At 35.7% G+C, this 18,332-nt stretch overlaps 1 protein-coding gene and 1 long non-coding RNA gene across 2 annotated transcripts; one reads left to right on the forward strand and one right to left on the reverse strand.

Annotated features, from left to right (window-relative positions):
• The first annotated feature begins 1,796 nt into the window (after positions 1-1,796).
• Positions 1,797-5,513, forward strand: LOC129445103 (uncharacterized). Its single transcript, XR_012369053.1, has 2 exons — positions 1,797-2,171; positions 2,336-5,513. It is a non-coding gene; the product is annotated as an uncharacterized lncRNA (long non-coding RNA).
• A 60-nt stretch (positions 5,514-5,573) lies between these two features.
• On the reverse strand, positions 5,574-11,928 carry LOC129445100 (sodium/potassium-transporting ATPase subunit alpha-1). The gene is made up of 22 exons (XM_073866272.1): positions 11,784-11,928; positions 11,506-11,619; positions 10,815-10,874; positions 10,518-10,721; positions 10,292-10,405; positions 10,078-10,212; positions 9,880-9,997; positions 9,507-9,775; positions 9,108-9,416; positions 8,865-8,999; positions 8,582-8,774; positions 8,294-8,469; positions 8,070-8,206; positions 7,840-7,990; positions 7,589-7,757; positions 7,342-7,498; positions 7,125-7,246; positions 6,502-6,647; positions 6,290-6,420; positions 6,050-6,151; positions 5,850-5,941; positions 5,574-5,708 (listed from the first exon to the last, which is right to left on the reverse strand). The coding sequence occupies exons 1-22, from the start codon at positions 11,793-11,795 to the stop codon at positions 5,680-5,682; spliced, it is 3,075 nt and encodes a 1,024-aa protein (XP_073722373.1). The 5' UTR covers positions 11,796-11,928; the 3' UTR covers positions 5,574-5,679.
• Positions 11,929-18,332: the final 6,404 nt, after the last annotated feature.

An 18,332-nucleotide genomic window follows, 5' to 3' on the forward strand; every position in this document is an offset into this window, starting at 1 on the left:
TAGTTTGCAAAAGTTTTCAAAGGCCAAATTAAAATGTCATATTACCTGGTAATTAAAGGCATTGTAAACTCAGTAAGGTTTTGTTGGCATATCACAGCAGTACCAGCTTGATGCATGAACATCTGAAGAGAAAACATACTGGGGCTATTCTATTATTTTTTTGTGTGTGTGTGTGAATTTACTAGGCTTGTGCGGTGACTAATTTTCATGTTGTGGTAATTGATGAAGGTTTTATTATGGGAGATTGTATTACAACGGTGTTGAATTGCATTTTTTTTTGCTTGTTTGTATGATTAAATATGATAAATAAATGTGTTATTTAGCTGTTTCGCCTTAATCTGAAATGCCCCAAAAGGATTTACAACTTTGCTTTGACATTCTAATGCATGATTCACAGCCTTTTAATGAACTTATTTGTTAAAGTATTTGATGGTGACTGCAAACTAAATCTTACAGAATCTATTTTTTTAGTTTGTCACACTTAGATTAATATGTGCAGAAGTCACAAATGTTTTGTTTTAGACAGATATTAAAGGTAATGGTTCAATTAAAGATCTGTGTTAAAAGTAAAGTTGTAAATTAAGAAACTTTTAAATAAACCTGCCATATGTTGTAGGCATAAGAGTTATAAATTAGGAGATTAGCTATCATTTTGACAAATGGCTTAAAACAATACACTGTGCATTCACACAAAACCATACTTGCACTGCTGTGGTAGCCCACCTTTTGGCAACCCTATATATGCCACAGGAGACTTCAATATGGCATTAATGGCACATAAAAAACATCTTCCCTTAAAATTGGTCTCGCCTATATTACTATATACATAAAGTGTCAGTTAAAGGAATATTACTTTTGTTTACTTTAATCCATGCTTCACGATGCTAGCATTCATTCAGGTTGTAGTGGTTTTAAAAGTTGAGAGAAATGGCAGCTTTCCTGCGAGTGGGTCTGTGCCCCCAGTGTTTGAGAGCAGAGAATCCTGCCTGATTTTATTTACATGGCATTTTTTTAATCATTCAAATTTGGCTAGGTGATTAATAACACATTTTTCTGTGGTGTGACAAACTGAGAACACATTTAATATTGGACTTTACACAGGCTTTAAGTATATCAACTTTAACTATACAGTAGTATGCCCCTTTTTACAGTATGAGTCTCAATATTAGTCTCATGTGTCCTGTTGTGAAATTTCAGCTCAAATTACCCTTCCCTGTTTATCCCTACCCAGTTTTTGGTTAAGAGAAGAAATGTGCTGTTTTTTTGTGTGTGTGTCTTTAAATGCAAATGAGCTGCTTTAAACAACACAAAATGTGTTGTTCCAATAATAACCCAGAGACTTTAGCTTATTCACCATATATATTTACGGACCCTTTTACTGTTTGTACGCATTTTGGCAACGGAAGTATGGCAAGAATCAGCAGTGTGTCAAAATACTACGCGAGGAGATTAAGCAACACAAACAGAGGAAGTTATTTTAAAAAGTTGACTTTATCAAACTGTAACCTGCTACCAGATCCGTGTACTATAGTGGAGTGGATAGAAGACGTTACCAGATGGCCGAATATACAGTGGCCAGATATATAAACATATTTAGTTGAGAAACCGAATGTTTTGCCAACACCTTAGAACCATTGGGGGACGACACCACTTCCGTTGCCAAAATGCGCACACAACTACTTTATCACGTGGGCTGTAAAGGTCTATGCCACACTGAATATAGAGTAAATTAATTATGTACTTTATTGAATAACTAATTGTTTGTTATTTGGTGGATTATAGGACCTAAAGACAGGGACTCCGAAGAAGGTAAGAGATCTTGTTTTTTTTAAAGCTACTATCACTGTCTTTTACAATCACAAAAAGATATTAACAGTGCATGTAAATCATGTTGACTTTGTTGTGTAATTACTTGATGATCATATCGGGTTAAATATACACCATTTTTGTAGATTTCTACTGCATGTTCCTTAAAAATAAGCAATATAAACACCATACTGTTATCATATTGTTTTTATTTATTTTATATGTGGACAAAGATGTGTATTGTACTTCACGCCATGTTAAAATGTTTCCATAGACTTTTATTAATTCCTGTTTGTGTTCTTTTATAGATAAGCCTCTTGCATCATAAACTTCCAACCAAGATGGACAAACAGACAAATTGTGAGGTCAGACAATTATTTCTCTTATTCATATTAACAGTTGAGCATTGTCCAGTGAATACTGAATCATTGTCTCTTTATTAAAGTTAATGAGTTTACATCTCAGTTTCTTTTATACAGCCTAACTGTTTTTGTATAATGTCACTTCCCTTATTTATTTTACTTTCTAGAAAATAAGACGTCTGCTTCATAGAAATGTTGGTCTGTTCTCTGCAGATCATCGACATGAAGCCCCCCTTTCATCCGATAATTTTTTTTAAAATTGGGACAATTGTTATTTTTTTATTCAGTCTTATTGGCATTTAATCAATGTTTAATTTAGCTGGCTTTGGTGGCCATGCCCCCTTACTGTTTATTGAACTGTGTGTTCAGGTCAGGATTAGTTAACAGTATATCTGCTTTTGTAAGGACAAAGGTCTTTTGAGTAAAGAATTTGGTATATGAGTTGAAGTCATGAGTCAAATGTTATCCTGTGTAAGTTGGAGGCACGATAGTATTCATATTGCAAGATTGTTGTTGTCCATCCAGGATTTTTGTGCATGTGTTGACTGCAGTCAGGAAAATGTGCTTTAATATTATGTGTAATAGCTGTTCACTAGCAATCATCAACTGAAATGCAATTTTTTTTAAATGAAGCACTGTTTCTTTTGTATGAATTCTATAAATAAACTTCTCTATGAATTATAATAGAAATTTAGAGTTTCAGAAACAAAAGGCACGCTCACATTATCCCAACCAAACCGCACAGAGCGTGTTTGACTCCCAAAATCTGGTTAGTTTGACTAGTGTGATGCTGTACCGTCCCAATGTGCAGTTTGGTTATTCACGCCCTGGCTGGCTTGCAGAGGTGGGCACAGTTCACTTGGGCTCATGCGCGGAAACGTGTGATTGCGGTTCAGAAGAAGAGACATTAATTGCATGACCACCTACCTTCATCTGCCTTTTAAGAAAAAACTTTTCACACAGCAGGGTTAAGTGAATGTCTGAGCTGCACACGCGACAGATCAACTAAGCAATATAATAGCCATGTGAGAGGGCGGTGTGTCAACGCTCACTAAATGACTCGGAGAATATAAAACAGACTTGACATTCCAATGAGCTCTAATGTTAAGAGAGCGCTTTATTTCCTGTTTTCAATACAATCACATCCTAATGATGAAAGCATCAGATCGGTCAAAGTACAGTGTGAGTGCATGCTTATGGGGGAGTAGGGAGGGAGACAATTGTGTCAGGCACGGTTTGGTTAGGTATGCGTGCACCCTAATGGTGTGAATAAGATGTGGAAAAGCATCAAAGTTTCATGGACCGTATAAACACAGAGAGATCACTCTCACAGTTGGTCCTCTAAATAATCAAACATATAAAAATATGCTGTAGTATTTTTAAAATGTCTTCCTTCAAATCAGAAAGATTAAGTTGCCCTCAGTTCCCCTTTTTCAGGACCTCATCTGCTCTGAGCCAACTGTGTAAACCCTGTTATGCATTTCTTGGACTTTCCAGTGTTTGGGTGTGGTGTATCTTGACTCATCTCACTTTTAGTTTGTTGTTTTTAGAGATCAATAGTCACATTTGTAGTTTGTATTACTCTATTATTTTTTTCATTCTTCATTAAAACAGCACTGTCTATTTATGTTAGTATATTTAAAATGTTTTGCTTTCTTTTTCACTTTTTATTATTAAAAAGTTGATTGATGAAATTCTACTTGGTGAAATTCTAATAATTGTTTTTCTACTAGATTTGAAACATTGGTTTTTAAAGAAAGAATGATGTTAATCAGATATCAGGTGACTGACTTTAAAAGGTCTGCTATATAGAGAGCACCATTAAATGATAATGCAGAGTTTAGAGTATGACAAAAATGATCCATGTTATAAACCTTTCTATGCTTTTAAAGATTTTGTGTTGTGTGTTTTCTGGGATTTGAATGTTCATAGAATGTCATATCAGGTTCTCATGATTATTTCTTGCATGTTGCTGACTTTATTTTTATTTTTTTCTGCGAAAAGAGGAACATCACTTGAACACTAACTAACTGACTTACAGTAATGGGGCGGTCACACTAGACTTTAATGAGAAGCAAAAAAAAGTGCATGCTCAGAGAAAGGTCACACAGTGATGTAACTCTGTTCTTTTATATCACGTCTACACGTATACATTTGCGCAAGTGTGCATTTCTGGTGCATATTAATGGAAGTCAGTGGGGAAAAAATGTCGTGTGACTGTGGTGGGGGACTTTTGAGGGCTTTTTTTACACTGAGCTTAACCCACGCTTTTATTTTTAAGTCTGTGTTTAGAATATTTTAACCCTTTTAACATTTCAAATTTTTAGATGGTTTGAGTGGGGGGTTGTAAGTCTTTGTTTTGTAACCCAGCTTGGCATTCTTGGCAAAGTTTTTTAAGTGTTAACCCCAGACTGTGTTACCAAAGTAAAATTGTGAGAAGCCATACAGCTTTACAGTGTTACAGTAGGCTTGCAACAGACAACCAATCATAGGTCGTACATTCCAGAAACTTCTGGTTTGTATTTTTCTTTTTTTAGGAAAATGAATGAAAAGATAATCCTGGGGTGGTTTTGCTTAGGTTTTAGAGTAATAATGTAAATTGTCACAAACAGTTATAGGTCAGCAGTGGATGATTTTGCTTTTTTATATGTATTCATGGTTTTTCTTTATTGCACATGAACTTAAAGGTGGTGTGTGTAAACTTTAGTGACATCTATTGGTGAGATTGTGAATTGAAACCAATAGCTCACCCCTCAATTTCAAAACACATGGTAGCTGTCACAGGACAAACATGGCATCGTCTGAGACAGTGTAGGGACAAAACACGCTCTATAGAGAAGTTTGTCAGTTTAGGGCTACTGTAGAAACATGATGGCGACTTCCATGTAAGACTTCCAGGTTAGATAAAAACTGCTAATTTTAAGGAAATAAAACCAATACAGTTCATTATTTAAGGTGTTTATACACAACTGATAATATAGTAGATCCTTCTAAAGGTTACACAATGCACCTTTAAGTTGTATGTGTTTATTTGTTGTATGGCCACATTTACCGTTGCATTTATATTTTGCAGTTGAAATGTACAAATATCATTATTGACCAATAGATGCTTGGTTTGTCATTGACCTTTTGTGTGGGTGGAGCTTTGTTTGTATGTAAAGTATTTTAAAGACTGAACTTTTTTGTGCAAAATTTTGCACTGTAATTGTAAATGTGGCAATGCATTTAGTTATTTTTTATTTAAACAGTAGCTTTTTTGCCAATTTCTAATTGCTCTGAAATATCATATTGTCTGTAAAAAAATACTTTGATTTTTGCCATTAAATATGATAATGCTACTAGTAATCTTCATTGTACCCTCTTTTTTTAAACCAAACAAGGGAACAACACACAAACCAACAAAAGTCAATTTGCACATTTTTATTGACAGAAAATTGCCAGATAGCGTATCGTTTTAAAGATTTCACAATACATTTCTCCTTGCATAGGTTTGCAACAAGAAGGTCTTGTTTTAGTAGTATGTTTCTAGTTCCACCCAGCCTGAAACAATAAAGCAGAGATATTAATTTATTTTAACTTCCTCTCAGAGGAATAATAATATTAAATTAAATTATGTTTGTTGAAATTAAGAAGCTTTCCTTATACTTTAAAATCTCAGATAATGTTAAAAAAAAAAATTACCTCCTGGGTTCTGTCTGATGATGTATTTTCTGACTTCATCATAGATGAAGATAAGCAGTGAGTATGGGAAAGCACAGAACCACCACATTGGTCTAAATTAACAATAAAACCATAATTAGCAATAAATATTTATGGTCAACTAAGCAAATGATAATTTAAAAAAGGAATTAAAGTTTTAACTAAAAAATATGTAAACCTACTTCATGGGATACATTCTGACAGCCACGTCCATTCCCGGGCAGTAGGACAGGAAAGCAGCCAGAGCAGTTTCTTCAAACAGTCCAAAGGAGAGGACTTTGTTTCTACAAAAGACATAAATGAGGATAAATCTCATTTGACATATTGGTGGGGTTTTATAGATCAATAAAGAGCTGTGTGCTAGAACTAAACAAACAGGAAAATGTTACGACACTATGAAGCTAGGCCCTGTGTTGGCATACTTCATTCCCTGCTGTAGGATTGAAAGTCTTCTGGTTTTACAGATGAGTAAGTCAGTCCACTGCACGATTACAATGCTGGTGAAGAACGCTGTGTGACAGGTGTACTCCACGATCTTTCTGCGCTCATACGTCTACGGTAGACAAGTAAAAACATTAACGATAATTAAAAGATTGATATTTCTTAAATGTTTTGTTTCATTTTTGTTACTCACCCACTCCTGGCCATAGCTGTCTTCAAGATCATTGACAAATCTGTCTTCCCAACCGACTCTAATTCCTACCAGATCCCAGGGTAGGAATCCATTCTCAGCAAGTATTACAAAGTAGGTAAAGAACCCTCCAACTGCTTGCATCATACCTGATGTGAAGTAAGATGACATTAAACATATAGAACTGGCCACACTGAAGATCTAGAGCAGGGGTGCCCAAACCCGGTCCTGGAGTGCCGGCGTCCTGCAGTGTTTAGCTCCAACTTGCCTCATTACACCTGCCTGGAAGTTTCTCGTATGCTTAGTAAGACCTTAAATAGTTGCTTCAGGTGTGTTTGATTATGGTTGGAGCTAAACTCTGCAGGACACCGGCCCCCAGTTTGAGATATGTGCGCAGAACCAAAGTCACGCCACTCTGTGCCCATTTTTGCATTTTTCCAAGTCTTGAATGGGTAAAGACAGATATCTATATTGACAAAAAATTAACATATTTATTTTTCTGGTTCTTTTTCCTGGAATGTGGGACTTTCATTGCTATAGTAGCCATACTAAGTATTTCACAGTCATAGCAGTGCTGCATCTTTTTAATATCTATTATCTTTCAAAGAAAGGACATAAACTCGTACCGATCTGACCGTAGCTCATACTGATTAACCGCTCGTTCACCAGCCTGTCTGTTTGAGCGTTTCTGGGTTCTCTCTTCATGATGTCACTTTCAGCTGTTTCATAGGCCAGTGAGATTGCAGGAACCATGTCAGTAACAATAGAAATATTTCAATCTATAATTTGAGTACAGAATTTAAAGATCTTTACAAAAATTTAGCCAACATTTAATGTTTCCATACCATGTCAGTGCCCAGGTCAATACAAAGAATGGTGACTGTGCCCAATGGAAGAGGAATACCAACAAGGACAAACATCAGGAAAGGTGACATCTCCGGGATCTTACTTGTCAGAGTGTAGGCAATAGACTTCTTCAAGTTGTCAAAGATCAAGCGGCCTAGTGTGAACAACATACATTGTTGATTAAGTATTAATGTTTTATCTTTGTAATTCTCCAGCGAGTCAAGCCTTCAGTAACATTTCATACCTTCTTCTACTCCAGTGACGATTGAGGCAAAGTTGTCGTCCAGCAGAATCATGTCAGCGGCCTGTTTGGATACATCAGATCCAGCAATACCCATAGCCACACCAATATCAGCCTTCTTCAGAGCAGGAGAGTCATTCACACCATCACCTGTTACAGCTACGATGGCACCCTGATAAAGACACAAAAACATTGAACATGCTTCACCTGGGTAAAGTCCTCTAGTATGAGCAATGATAACCGACTGATGGTACCTGTCGCTGACAACCTTCCACTATGATCAGTTTTTGTTGTGGAGAAGTTCTGGCAAACACGATTTCAGTGTGGTATTGGAGGATCTCATCCAGCTGTTCTGAGGTCATAGTCTTCAATTCTCCACCATGGACCACGCAAGCTTTAGCATCTCTTGGAGATATTCTTGGTGTTAACAAACATCTAAAGCAACTTTTTCTTGTTGTCAGATAGAGATTTGTTCTGAGTTTACCTTGGATTAACCTCCTCAACAGAGATTTTTAGCCGAGCTGCAATATCTTCCACAGTCTCGTTGCCTTCAGAGATGATGCCGACACCCCTTGCAATAGCTTTAGCTGTAATTGGATGGTCACCAGTAACCATGATAACCTGCAATGGAAGATTAAGAATGTAAGTCACTTAATACAGACAAATTGATACAGATTCAAGTTATGGATCATGAATCAAGCCCATCACCTTGATTCCAGCACTTCTGCATTTGGCAACAGCATCTGGTACAGCGGCACGAGGAGGGTCAATCAAGGACATGAGGCCAACAAAACACAGATTCTCAGTTGGGAAGTTCACATTATCAGAATCAAATGGAAACCCTTCAGGAAACTGGTCATCAGGAAGGCTAAAGTGGCAGAAACCTGTTAGAGAAAGAACCCAGAATTACTCATGTGTGTTACAGCAAACTACAAGCAGGTTCTTCTGGAGTTTTCAATGGATTGTTATAAGATAAAGTTCATTAGATGGATTTACCCAACACTCTTTCTCCAAGTCCTCCGAGTTCTAAATAAGCATTTTGGAACGAATCTCTCATTTCATCATCCAGAGGTTGTTGTTTTCCTTCAATCAGAATAGTGGAGCATCGATCCAAGATTCTCTCAGGAGCTCCTTTCATCACCAGCAGGTGCTTAGACTCAGAAGAATTGGGATTCTTGTGGATTGAGAGCTGAAGCAAAGCAGAGAAGAATTTGTTAGCAAGACCAGTCAAATCTGTACAATCTGATCTCCAGAGATTACCTCAGCATATACAAAGTACCTGATATTTGTTGGTGGAGTTGAAAGGGATCTCAGCAAGCTTTGTGTACTTGTCTCTCATTTCAGTGACTGAACCACAGCAAAGCTCAATACACTTCAGCAGAGCAGACTCTGATGCATCACCAGCTGTTTTTCGCTGCAATTTAAACAAATTTATCAGCCACAATGACAATGAATTTCAAACTGTCAATGTATATTAAAATCTCAATAAAGCCCATATAGATATTAAGTTTGAATGGAACACCTTAAGGACTGGCAGATTGCCTTGGTCAGCTTCGAAAACAGCTCGGTTGCACAGTCCAGCGACGCGTGCAAGAGCTGCCCATGTAGAAGATGTTCGGTCAAACGTGGCTCCACTTTGGTTCTCTGTTGTGTCTGCAATATGAATCTGGTTGTCAAACCACATGTGAGCCACAGTCATTCTGTTCTGGGTTAACGTTCCAGTCTTGTCAGAGCAGATGGTGGAGGTTGAGCCAAGAGTCTCCACAGCTTCAAGATTCTTCACCAGACAATTCTTCTTTGCCATACGTTTGGCGGTCAGAGTCAGACAAACCTACACGAGTAGACCCAAGAGAAAGTTGTACTGTAGAAATTGTAGATTTGACACGATATTAAACATTGTCTGACAGTAATAGATTCTTACAGTTACAGTTGCAGGGAGACCCTCAGGTACATTAGCGACAATGATGCCAATAAGGAAAATGACCCCTTCCAACCAACTGTAGCCAAGAATCACTGAGAGAATTAGGAAGGTCACACCCAGGAACACAGCTACACCAGTGATGATGTGAATGAAGTGTTCAATCTCTCTAGCAATTGGTGTCTGTCCACCTTCCAGGCTGGAGGCAAGTGAGGCAATGCGACCCATAACAGTGCGGTCACCAGTGTTGATGACAACACCATTGGCAGTACCTAGTAAATATCATGATGTTTAATCATCTTTACACAATTTGGTCATTTAATTCTTAACTATTGTGAAGTGAAGTGTTGAGAAGATTAAGTTTTTATTTATGTACCTTCAACACAGTTGGTAGAGAAGAATGCAATGTTTCTCGTCTCCAGAGGGTTTTCACTGGTGAACTCAGGGGTTCGACTCTGGGGCTCAGATTCACCAGTAAGGGAGGAGTTGTCCACCTGAAAATAAATGCACATTTTAAATAAAGTAATTTACAGCAGTGAGAATATTGCATTTGCCATAAAATGCTGTTGTCCACCTTGCACCCATGTGCAGAGATGACACGAAGGTCAGCTGGGACTCTGTCTCCACCTTTGACCTCCACCAGATCACCGACAACTACTTCCTCAGCGTTGATGATCTTTTTCTCTCCATCACGAATAACTAGTGCTTGCTACACGACCGGAATGGATAAGATTAAGACTCTTTCTTTGAAAGTCACTTTATAAACCAGAAATAGTTTCTGTCTGTACCTGAGGGATAAGGTTCTTGAAAGATTCCATGATCCTGGAGCTTTTGGCCTCTTGATAGTACGAGAAGCACCCATTGACGGTCACCACAAAAGCAAGCACGAGTCCAAGATACAGCTGCAAAAATGTATGTATTTTAGTATAAAAGTATAGTGGTTGTAGCTCACAGATGAGTCGTATATGCTACTAAGATTATTGAGAAATAAAGACAAAGTGTTTTCTCTCATACATTATCATTTGCTGGTTCTTCTACTGAGATGGCCTGGATTGAATATGCAAAGAAGCAAAGAAAAGCACCAATCCACAGCAGTGTTTGAAATCCACCAAAGAGCTGCCTGCAGAACTTCACCCATTCTGGAGTTGTAACAGGTGGAGTCAGGCTGTTTGGTCCATCGCGAGCTAAGATCTCTTTGGCTTGGTAAGCTGACAAACCCTGCCAGGAGTTATGAAAATGGTGTAATTAAAGGTACAGTACACACAAATTAGAAATAAAATGTAGTAAATGTTTGACCAAACTTCTACTCACTTTGCTCAGGTCAGTACCGTATTTCCGATGAAGTTCTTCCAAAGTTAACTTGTGGTCTTCCTGCAGAAGACAAAGAAGCTTGAATTTTTCACACACAGTTTATTTGTTGGGGTCTAAATTGAATCGTATTTTGTCCGGATTTTGCCTCAGAAAGGAAACGTAAAGACTGAACAGTAAATTGAAGAAAGTTTGAACTCAATGGCCAAAATAATGCCATCACATTTCTGTCTTTAGTAATCTATTCAGTTGCCCTTGATGAAATTTATTTTCAAAAACTTTTACATACTGGCAATCAAATCCTTCATACAGCAACACTTTATCTTATTCTGTAAACAGGCTCAGATTCATTTTAATCAGACTAAACACAGATGATCGCAGAATATTTACAAATTATTTAATTCTATCAGAAATCAAATTTATTATTTACACACAAAGGAATATAAAATGTCCCATTAAAGTCCTTTGAAAGTGTAGGAAAGCCAATGGAAATGCAATATAATGCTATTCTATATTATATTAACTTTTTATACATCTCCCTCTCTCTTTCATTATTTCTGTCTTATGAAAATAACCCAAACATATAACCAATATTTTAGTTGGTTTTATTTGCAAGCCTCAAACATTGCATTGTAACTTATTTTCTTGAATGGAGTTTTTTCAACATCTGTATGTATTTGTATGTAATTCATACCAGCTCCACTTCTTTTTTCAGTTCCTCCATATCCTTCTGCTTTTTCTTTCCTTTTTTGATCTTTTTAACTCCATCCTCTGAAGTTGCTGCCAATTTATACTCATCCGTTCCTGTCTGTAATACATATAAAACAATATATATAAACATCAGGTACACTGACCTCACCTTGTACCAATGAATCATTATTAAAGAAATCAAATCTAAATATATTTATAGAAGAGAATAAATACACATTTAAGCAAATGAAGCAGAAGTGATTATAGCTGTATTTCACTTACCCCAAACCCCATTTTCTTTTTTTTTATGTCAACTTAAAATCTGGTGAATTGAGGAGTCCACTTCGTCCCCTCCTGGAGACAAAAGCCTGTGTGTCCGGTCCAGAATCACACATTTATACCCTGCCATCTCACCTGTTTAATGGGGAGGTCTTCTGGGAAAACTAGGGAGGAGTTTGGCAGGTGTCATTTAGTTTTATCATTTATTTAACCTTCATCCATACAGGTAGGTCATTCCTCTGACATCCAGGTAAAGGAGTGGTCCATTAACTATCGTGTTATCAATACGTAGATCTATATGGTGGCCGGTTAATAATAATTAACAATAAGTAAATTAACTTCTTTTAAAAGTTAATTTAAGCCGTAGTTTGTCTGCATTGTTGAGTTTGGAGTATTTCTTTTGTGTGTGTGTGTTTTTTTTAAATAGTTACGTTATATTTACATTATTTTATGACCTTTTCTTTTTAACTAAATTAATACATTCTGTTATTTAAATGAATTACTTATATTTTATCTGTACAGTGTCGGAATTAGGTTAGATTTCTGAATGTGACTATGAAACAAATGTTTTCTGTCAATAGTATCTCACAGCCCTCATGTCCTTCACAGTAGCTGATAAAGTTTACTCCACACTTCTGCCTCCAGCTGAGGGCCACAAACCATCGCTTTACTTTTCAATGCAGTTTAAACATTTATTTCAAAACACACACAGTTATAGTAAAAGGAAAATGGTGGATAGATGAAGAATTTGCTAAAGAAATCCCAGTGCGTTAATGATGGTTGAACTGACAAAGCCAACACAATGTAAGAAAATGCAGTATGAAGTTAAAACAACTTGATTTTGCAAGTCAATTTAACATACTATTTTAAGTTTAAGTGGCTTGTGAAAAGTTGACATAACTTATAAAATCAAGTTGAAATTGTTAAACCTAATTTATTAAGTTGACGTAATATAAAAATGTAAGTTGATTTGACAAAAATGCTGCGTTTTTTTTACAATGCATGTGTGCCTTTTTATTTTAAAAATAAAAATTGCATATTTAAATATCAGAATTATATATTCTTCAAGATTTTGTTGGTCAATTAGATTTTAGAATGTTTATTTATTTAAATAAATCAGTAAAACTTTATTTTTCGCATTAGCATGACTAAGAGGATTGTGTCTGGATTGTTTCACTTTCTTTTAAATACAGACAACACAAAAAGTGAATCCCAGCTAATTTAATAGCTGATAATAACCAGACTCAGTAGGGCCAGGATCATAGTTTTATTAGGACATTTATAAAAAACCTTACAAATCCGACAAAACAATGGCACTGATATATGTTGAGATACGTCAGTTAAAAGTTATATTAAATTTAATGCAGATCAAACATGCATTTTAGTATGGCATAGGATAAACCCTATCCAGGAAACTGCCCCATAATCATTTTTTAAATATGTATATTTTGTAAATATTGTTATGAAATGGAAGTAGTCATTTACAATGCAACTTTCTTCTCGTGAAACCAAGAAATCTAATACCTCTGAAATGAAAACACTCTTTGTTGAGGTTAATAACACAGTCTGATCACTATTACCTCATTTTTAACACAAAGATGAGCATTGAATATAACACAGCAGTGAACCTCCAGCTTTCTTAAAATAAAAGAACCGAATAAAAATAATAGTAGTACTAATTGTAAAATTATACCTAAATCACAGACACACATATAGAGTAAGTACAGCCTCATAGCTCCCATGTCCTTCAAAATGCTTCAGAAGTTTAGTCCACATCGACCTCCATCAGCAACACAGCTGAGGGTACGGAACCATCATATGAATACATCTTCAACACAAATACACATCAACAACGAGTGAATTCAAGGTTATTTTAGTTCAGACCTCAAAAAGTATGAAGGTGAAGCTTCAGGGATTTAACAGGACAAAACCCGGCTGACAACAAATATAAAAAAAATCTATAAATTAGGTTATTAATTAAAAACTGTATCCCAGCAAGATAAGAACACTGTGACCTTATAGAAACCCCCACAACAATACAAAGCTATTTACACTACTGCCATATTACACCAAACACAACAACACAGATCACAACAATGATAAAACACACTGAATCTATGTATCTTAAAGTTAGATGTAATGATTATCTGCGTAAGTTATCTTTTAAATGGTTTTAGTTTAGCTTCAAATTTCTTTGAATTTGTGATAGTAAAGGGAAACAGATTCAGATTTGGAGTAAATCAGCTGAGTAAAGTCACACAAAATTCATCCATAATTATGTTTAAGATATTCTGTGTCTGTGAGTTTGCTTTACTAATTCAACAAACAATTAAAGGTGCAGTGTGGACATTTTAGCGGCCGCTAGTGGTGAGGTTGCGAATTGCAACCAATGGCTAAATTCACTGCTCACCCCTTGCTTTTCAAATGCATAGAGAAGCTACGATATAGCCGCCACCGGACGAACGTGTCATCTTCGGAGACAACTTAGTAAAAAAAAAAGTTTGTCCATTAAGGGCTTCTGTAGAAAAATGGTGGCACAAAATGGCAACTTTCATGTAAGGGGACCCTCGGATTGTAGATAAAAACGTCTCATTCTAAGGTAATACAAACATAACGGTTCATTATGAAAGGTGTTTATGCACACCTGGTAATAGAGTTTTGTATATTATTGTGCATTTCTGTCAAGAGATCCTTCTAAAAAATTACACACTGCACCTTTAAGCAAACATTTATTCTCACAGACACACAATGAGTCTTTCTCTTTGGTTGACAAGTTGTCTTTCTCATACTGTACAGACAGACAGTCTTTCTTTAAACTGGTTATTCAGCTCTTGACTGTCTCTTTATTAACAGGCTTACAGTACATGCAGTTATACTTTATATGTTTTTTTTTACTTTTCCTGAAGGCAAACACTTTAAGGGAGGAGATGGAAAAAAAGGAATGGTAAAAAAAGAAGACACGTGATCTTTTCTTCTTTTTTCTTAAAAGAACAATCATGATTTTATTTAGGCATTGAAGTTCATTCGCAAACCTTTTAAAACAAGGTACTGGCATGACCTTCCATCTTCTCTTTTAGGAAGGGTGTAGTTGGATTTTGGCTGTTCTGAACTTCTACTAACTTAATTATTTGTGCATCTGATAAGATGCTTGGTCAACTGGATCAAGAGGTGAGGCTTGACTGATTTCAGCTTAAAGGACCTTAAACATTAAACATGCATTTGCTGCACCCTTGAACAGAGGATATTATTAATAAAAATGTGATGCAGTAATAAATGCAGTGAAATTTATGAGCTATTTTTTCGAACTGTTTATATTATTTATATTTTTCTTTGTTAAAGTGCATAATTTTACTTAACAGCAAAAAAAGATATATCATGAACTTTTACTATTTTTATTTTATATTGATTATGAACCTAATCAAATTTATTTTTGGGCATTTGTCTAAATATAAATTTTATAAACACACGTAGATGCATTATTCATATATATATATATTATAATATATATATTACATCTATTAATCTACACAAGCGTAGGTTATATACGCATTAAGTCTGTGTTTTATGACGTTTTAAATAAACAAATTTGGCAAACATCAGATGACTGTTTAGGGTCAGGGAGTGGTACAACAGCATGGGGCAAGATTAATTGAAGCGCAATTTAGGGGAAACGTAACGACGCATGTGGCTGGCTCGCTTGTGCGCTTGCGTTAAAGCGCTTCCGGTATCACGCGCTCTGATCCTGCTGAACTGAACAGAATCTGCGCGCGCTCGCTCAATTTAAAACCTAACGATAACATTCACTGCCGAGTGGTTTTTATTTGCGATGTTAAATGTATATCGATGGATCATTGTGTAAAACTTGAAGATTTTAAAAGAACTAAGACACTTTTTGATTATTTGCTGACTAAAAGGTAAGTCTTAGTTCCCTCAGAATGGTTAAATAATCTGCTTAATGTTAGCATACTTGCATTTAGCAGTATGTATTCTTTGCAGTTTTAAACTAGAAATCAAATAGTTTGTTTGATACATAAATGTTTACAGCAAATGGTTTTGACAAATTTGATGTTGAATTGAGATTTTGACTTCATGCAGGCACAAGCAAGTGCATCATATTCAATACCTGTATTATTTTTACTACTAGTAATAATGTAATAGCCTAGTTTAATTTGTAATGCAATATAATGTTACTATAAGACAATTAACAGTATTTCTGTTCTCACTAAAGCAGAATTAACCTGCTTTAACCCAAATCGCACATTGTATTGTAAAGTGTGATTACATTCTGTTTGCTCAATCAATTACTTGGAATTTTATTGTAATAACTACAGACAGTCCCATACAGCGGCATGCAAAGTTAAAGACATACTTAAGTGTTTTATCACCATTTTGTACCTCCAACATTATTGTAAAGTATTACTGTTAATCTTTGGTTGGAAATTAGATTTTGCATTATTTTGGGTGAAGTGTCTGTACCAACAGATCTTCTCAATAATGTTTTCCATCAGCTTCTTTGGGCCCTTAAACAGGCACTTAGCCGTCATCTCATCTTCACACAGCACTGAGTTTTGATTTGACCTTTATAGATGTTTAATGGTCACCCTTTTGTATCTTAAGAAAATAATATTTTTTCAGGACTTTAATTCAGTCATGTCAGATCTTAGAAGCTGCACATTTTGGCTTGAGGATACGTTTATACATGTATGGGTTAATAAATAAATATGTTATTTAAATCTGCATTATATGAAAATAAGATGTGCAACTTTAAGCACAGTTTGCTAGAGATTTGTTCAGGCCAGTTCTGTTTGTGGAAAAACCATAGACTGTAAAAAACTGTGACTGTGAAGAGCATTTTTGTAGCATTAAGTAGGAGGTGCATGCTTGGACCACGCGTCATCGCGCATCACTCGCAGATAACCAAAAATGTGTAAAGAGACGGGATGTGGGAGAAGGTGAGGTGGCTTGGTGCTGAAACCACGCCCGCCTTGTTCGATTCTAGTGACAGCAGTGGCTATTCACCCGTCACTCAAGTGACCACACCCTTAATTATGTAGAATTTTAAGGCTTGATATAATTTAAACAGATGAGTTACAAATAAATAACCCTCTCACAGTTGTCATGAAGGGCAGAATTAGTTATATAGACCAAAAACACCAGGCTGTAAACATATTTCTGCTGTAAATTTGGTCATTTTAACATGGGGGTCTATGGAAATTTTTGGAGCCTCTAGCGGCCAGTTGATGAATTGCAGTTTAAGTCACTTCTGCCTTAAAGATGGCCCCTCGGGAAAAAAAAAACATCCAATTTTAAATGAACAATTTCCAGAGATGTAAAAGTGCAGCTCCAAACAGAAAATCCACTTTAAAAGTCATTTTATTGTATAGAAAACACACAAACGATAAAACACTGAAGTAGCAAATCTGTTTATTAATGTCGTTGATATCTTTCAAAATGAAATTGCCACTATTCATAAAGTCCAAAATAGTATCTCTATTTAAATATTTTACATTATTGGTTAATTAACTTCCAGGTTAATTAATTGTCAGCATTTATCAATTTGTATCAATGCATATAAACATGAAAAATCACACCTTACCTCTCGAACACAGAAAAGAGCAAACATCTACACAATAAATGACAATAAATCAGCAGAAAGAAAAATGTAAGCACATTAACAAAGATAACCATATTCATCCTTTGCCGAGCATCAGTTCCTCATTTATTTCAACTCAAAAATGTTCTCCTCCTGTGAGCCTCTTGGTGATTCCGGTAACTGTGTGACTGGACCAGGCTCATAGATTTATATTCAGTCAATCACCTGTTGTGCTTTGTGGGCGGGGTTTGGGTAAATCTGGGAGGAGTTTGACAGGTGTCCTTTAGCTTTAACCTTCATTATGTCTCGTAATTGCAATGAATCCATGTGGTGGCTAGTATTCACAAATGTTCATTTATGCCATCATTAGTCTGAATTGGGTTTTTGAGTACTTAGTCTTAGTTTATATGAGATCATATGTTGATTATTAGTAGGCACTTATTTGATTTTTGACTTTTTGCCATTTTTGTTCATTTCTGAGGTAAGTGGTTGTTAATTTATGTGAATGTGTTTTGAATTCTGTTACCCAATAATACTAAAACTCAAACGTTTCCATTCATTGGCATTTTATTAGAATTGGAAATATAAATTTGGGATGGTCTTGATTTGTTTTGTAAACGATTCGCTGAATGTTATCAGTCAACAGAGGCTCACGGCCCACGTGTCCTTCACGCAAACTTGTTTCTCCATTAACACAGCTAAAGGTCCTGAAATATGATTAACTTTTCTTTATCAATTTTTAAGCAGACAGTTTTTTATAAAATGTTTTGCTTGTTTTTCTCAAAACCTGTATCATTTGAGTGAATCTTGCCATTTGCTATCTGTCATGGTGTTCCCTGGTCTTTTAAAAGTTTTTAACAGTGATGTAAAAAGTCTTAAATGTTTTAAATAGAATGTGTATTGTTTACCATATAAATATTTTCTGTTGTCAATGTGGTGCAATATAAAATATGTTGAGT

The sequence above is a fragment of the Misgurnus anguillicaudatus genome, chromosome 3 (genome assembly GCF_027580225.2).
Source record: "Misgurnus anguillicaudatus chromosome 3, ASM2758022v2, whole genome shotgun sequence".
Lineage (NCBI taxonomy): Eukaryota > Metazoa > Chordata > Actinopteri > Cypriniformes > Cobitidae > Misgurnus > Misgurnus anguillicaudatus.

What these genes read in the sequence shown, in the direction of transcription:
- LOC129445100 (XM_073866272.1), bottom strand. An exon ending in ACTTGGAGAAAGAGTGTTGG is followed by an intron (nt 8,470 to 8,581) that starts GTAAATCCATCT and finishes TTTCTCTAACAG; the next exon opens with GTTTCTGCCACTTTAGCCTT. An exon ending in GACCTGGGCACTGACATGGT is followed by an intron (nt 7,247 to 7,341) that starts ATGGAAACATTA and finishes TACTGACATGGT; the next exon opens with TCCTGCAATCTCACTGGCCT.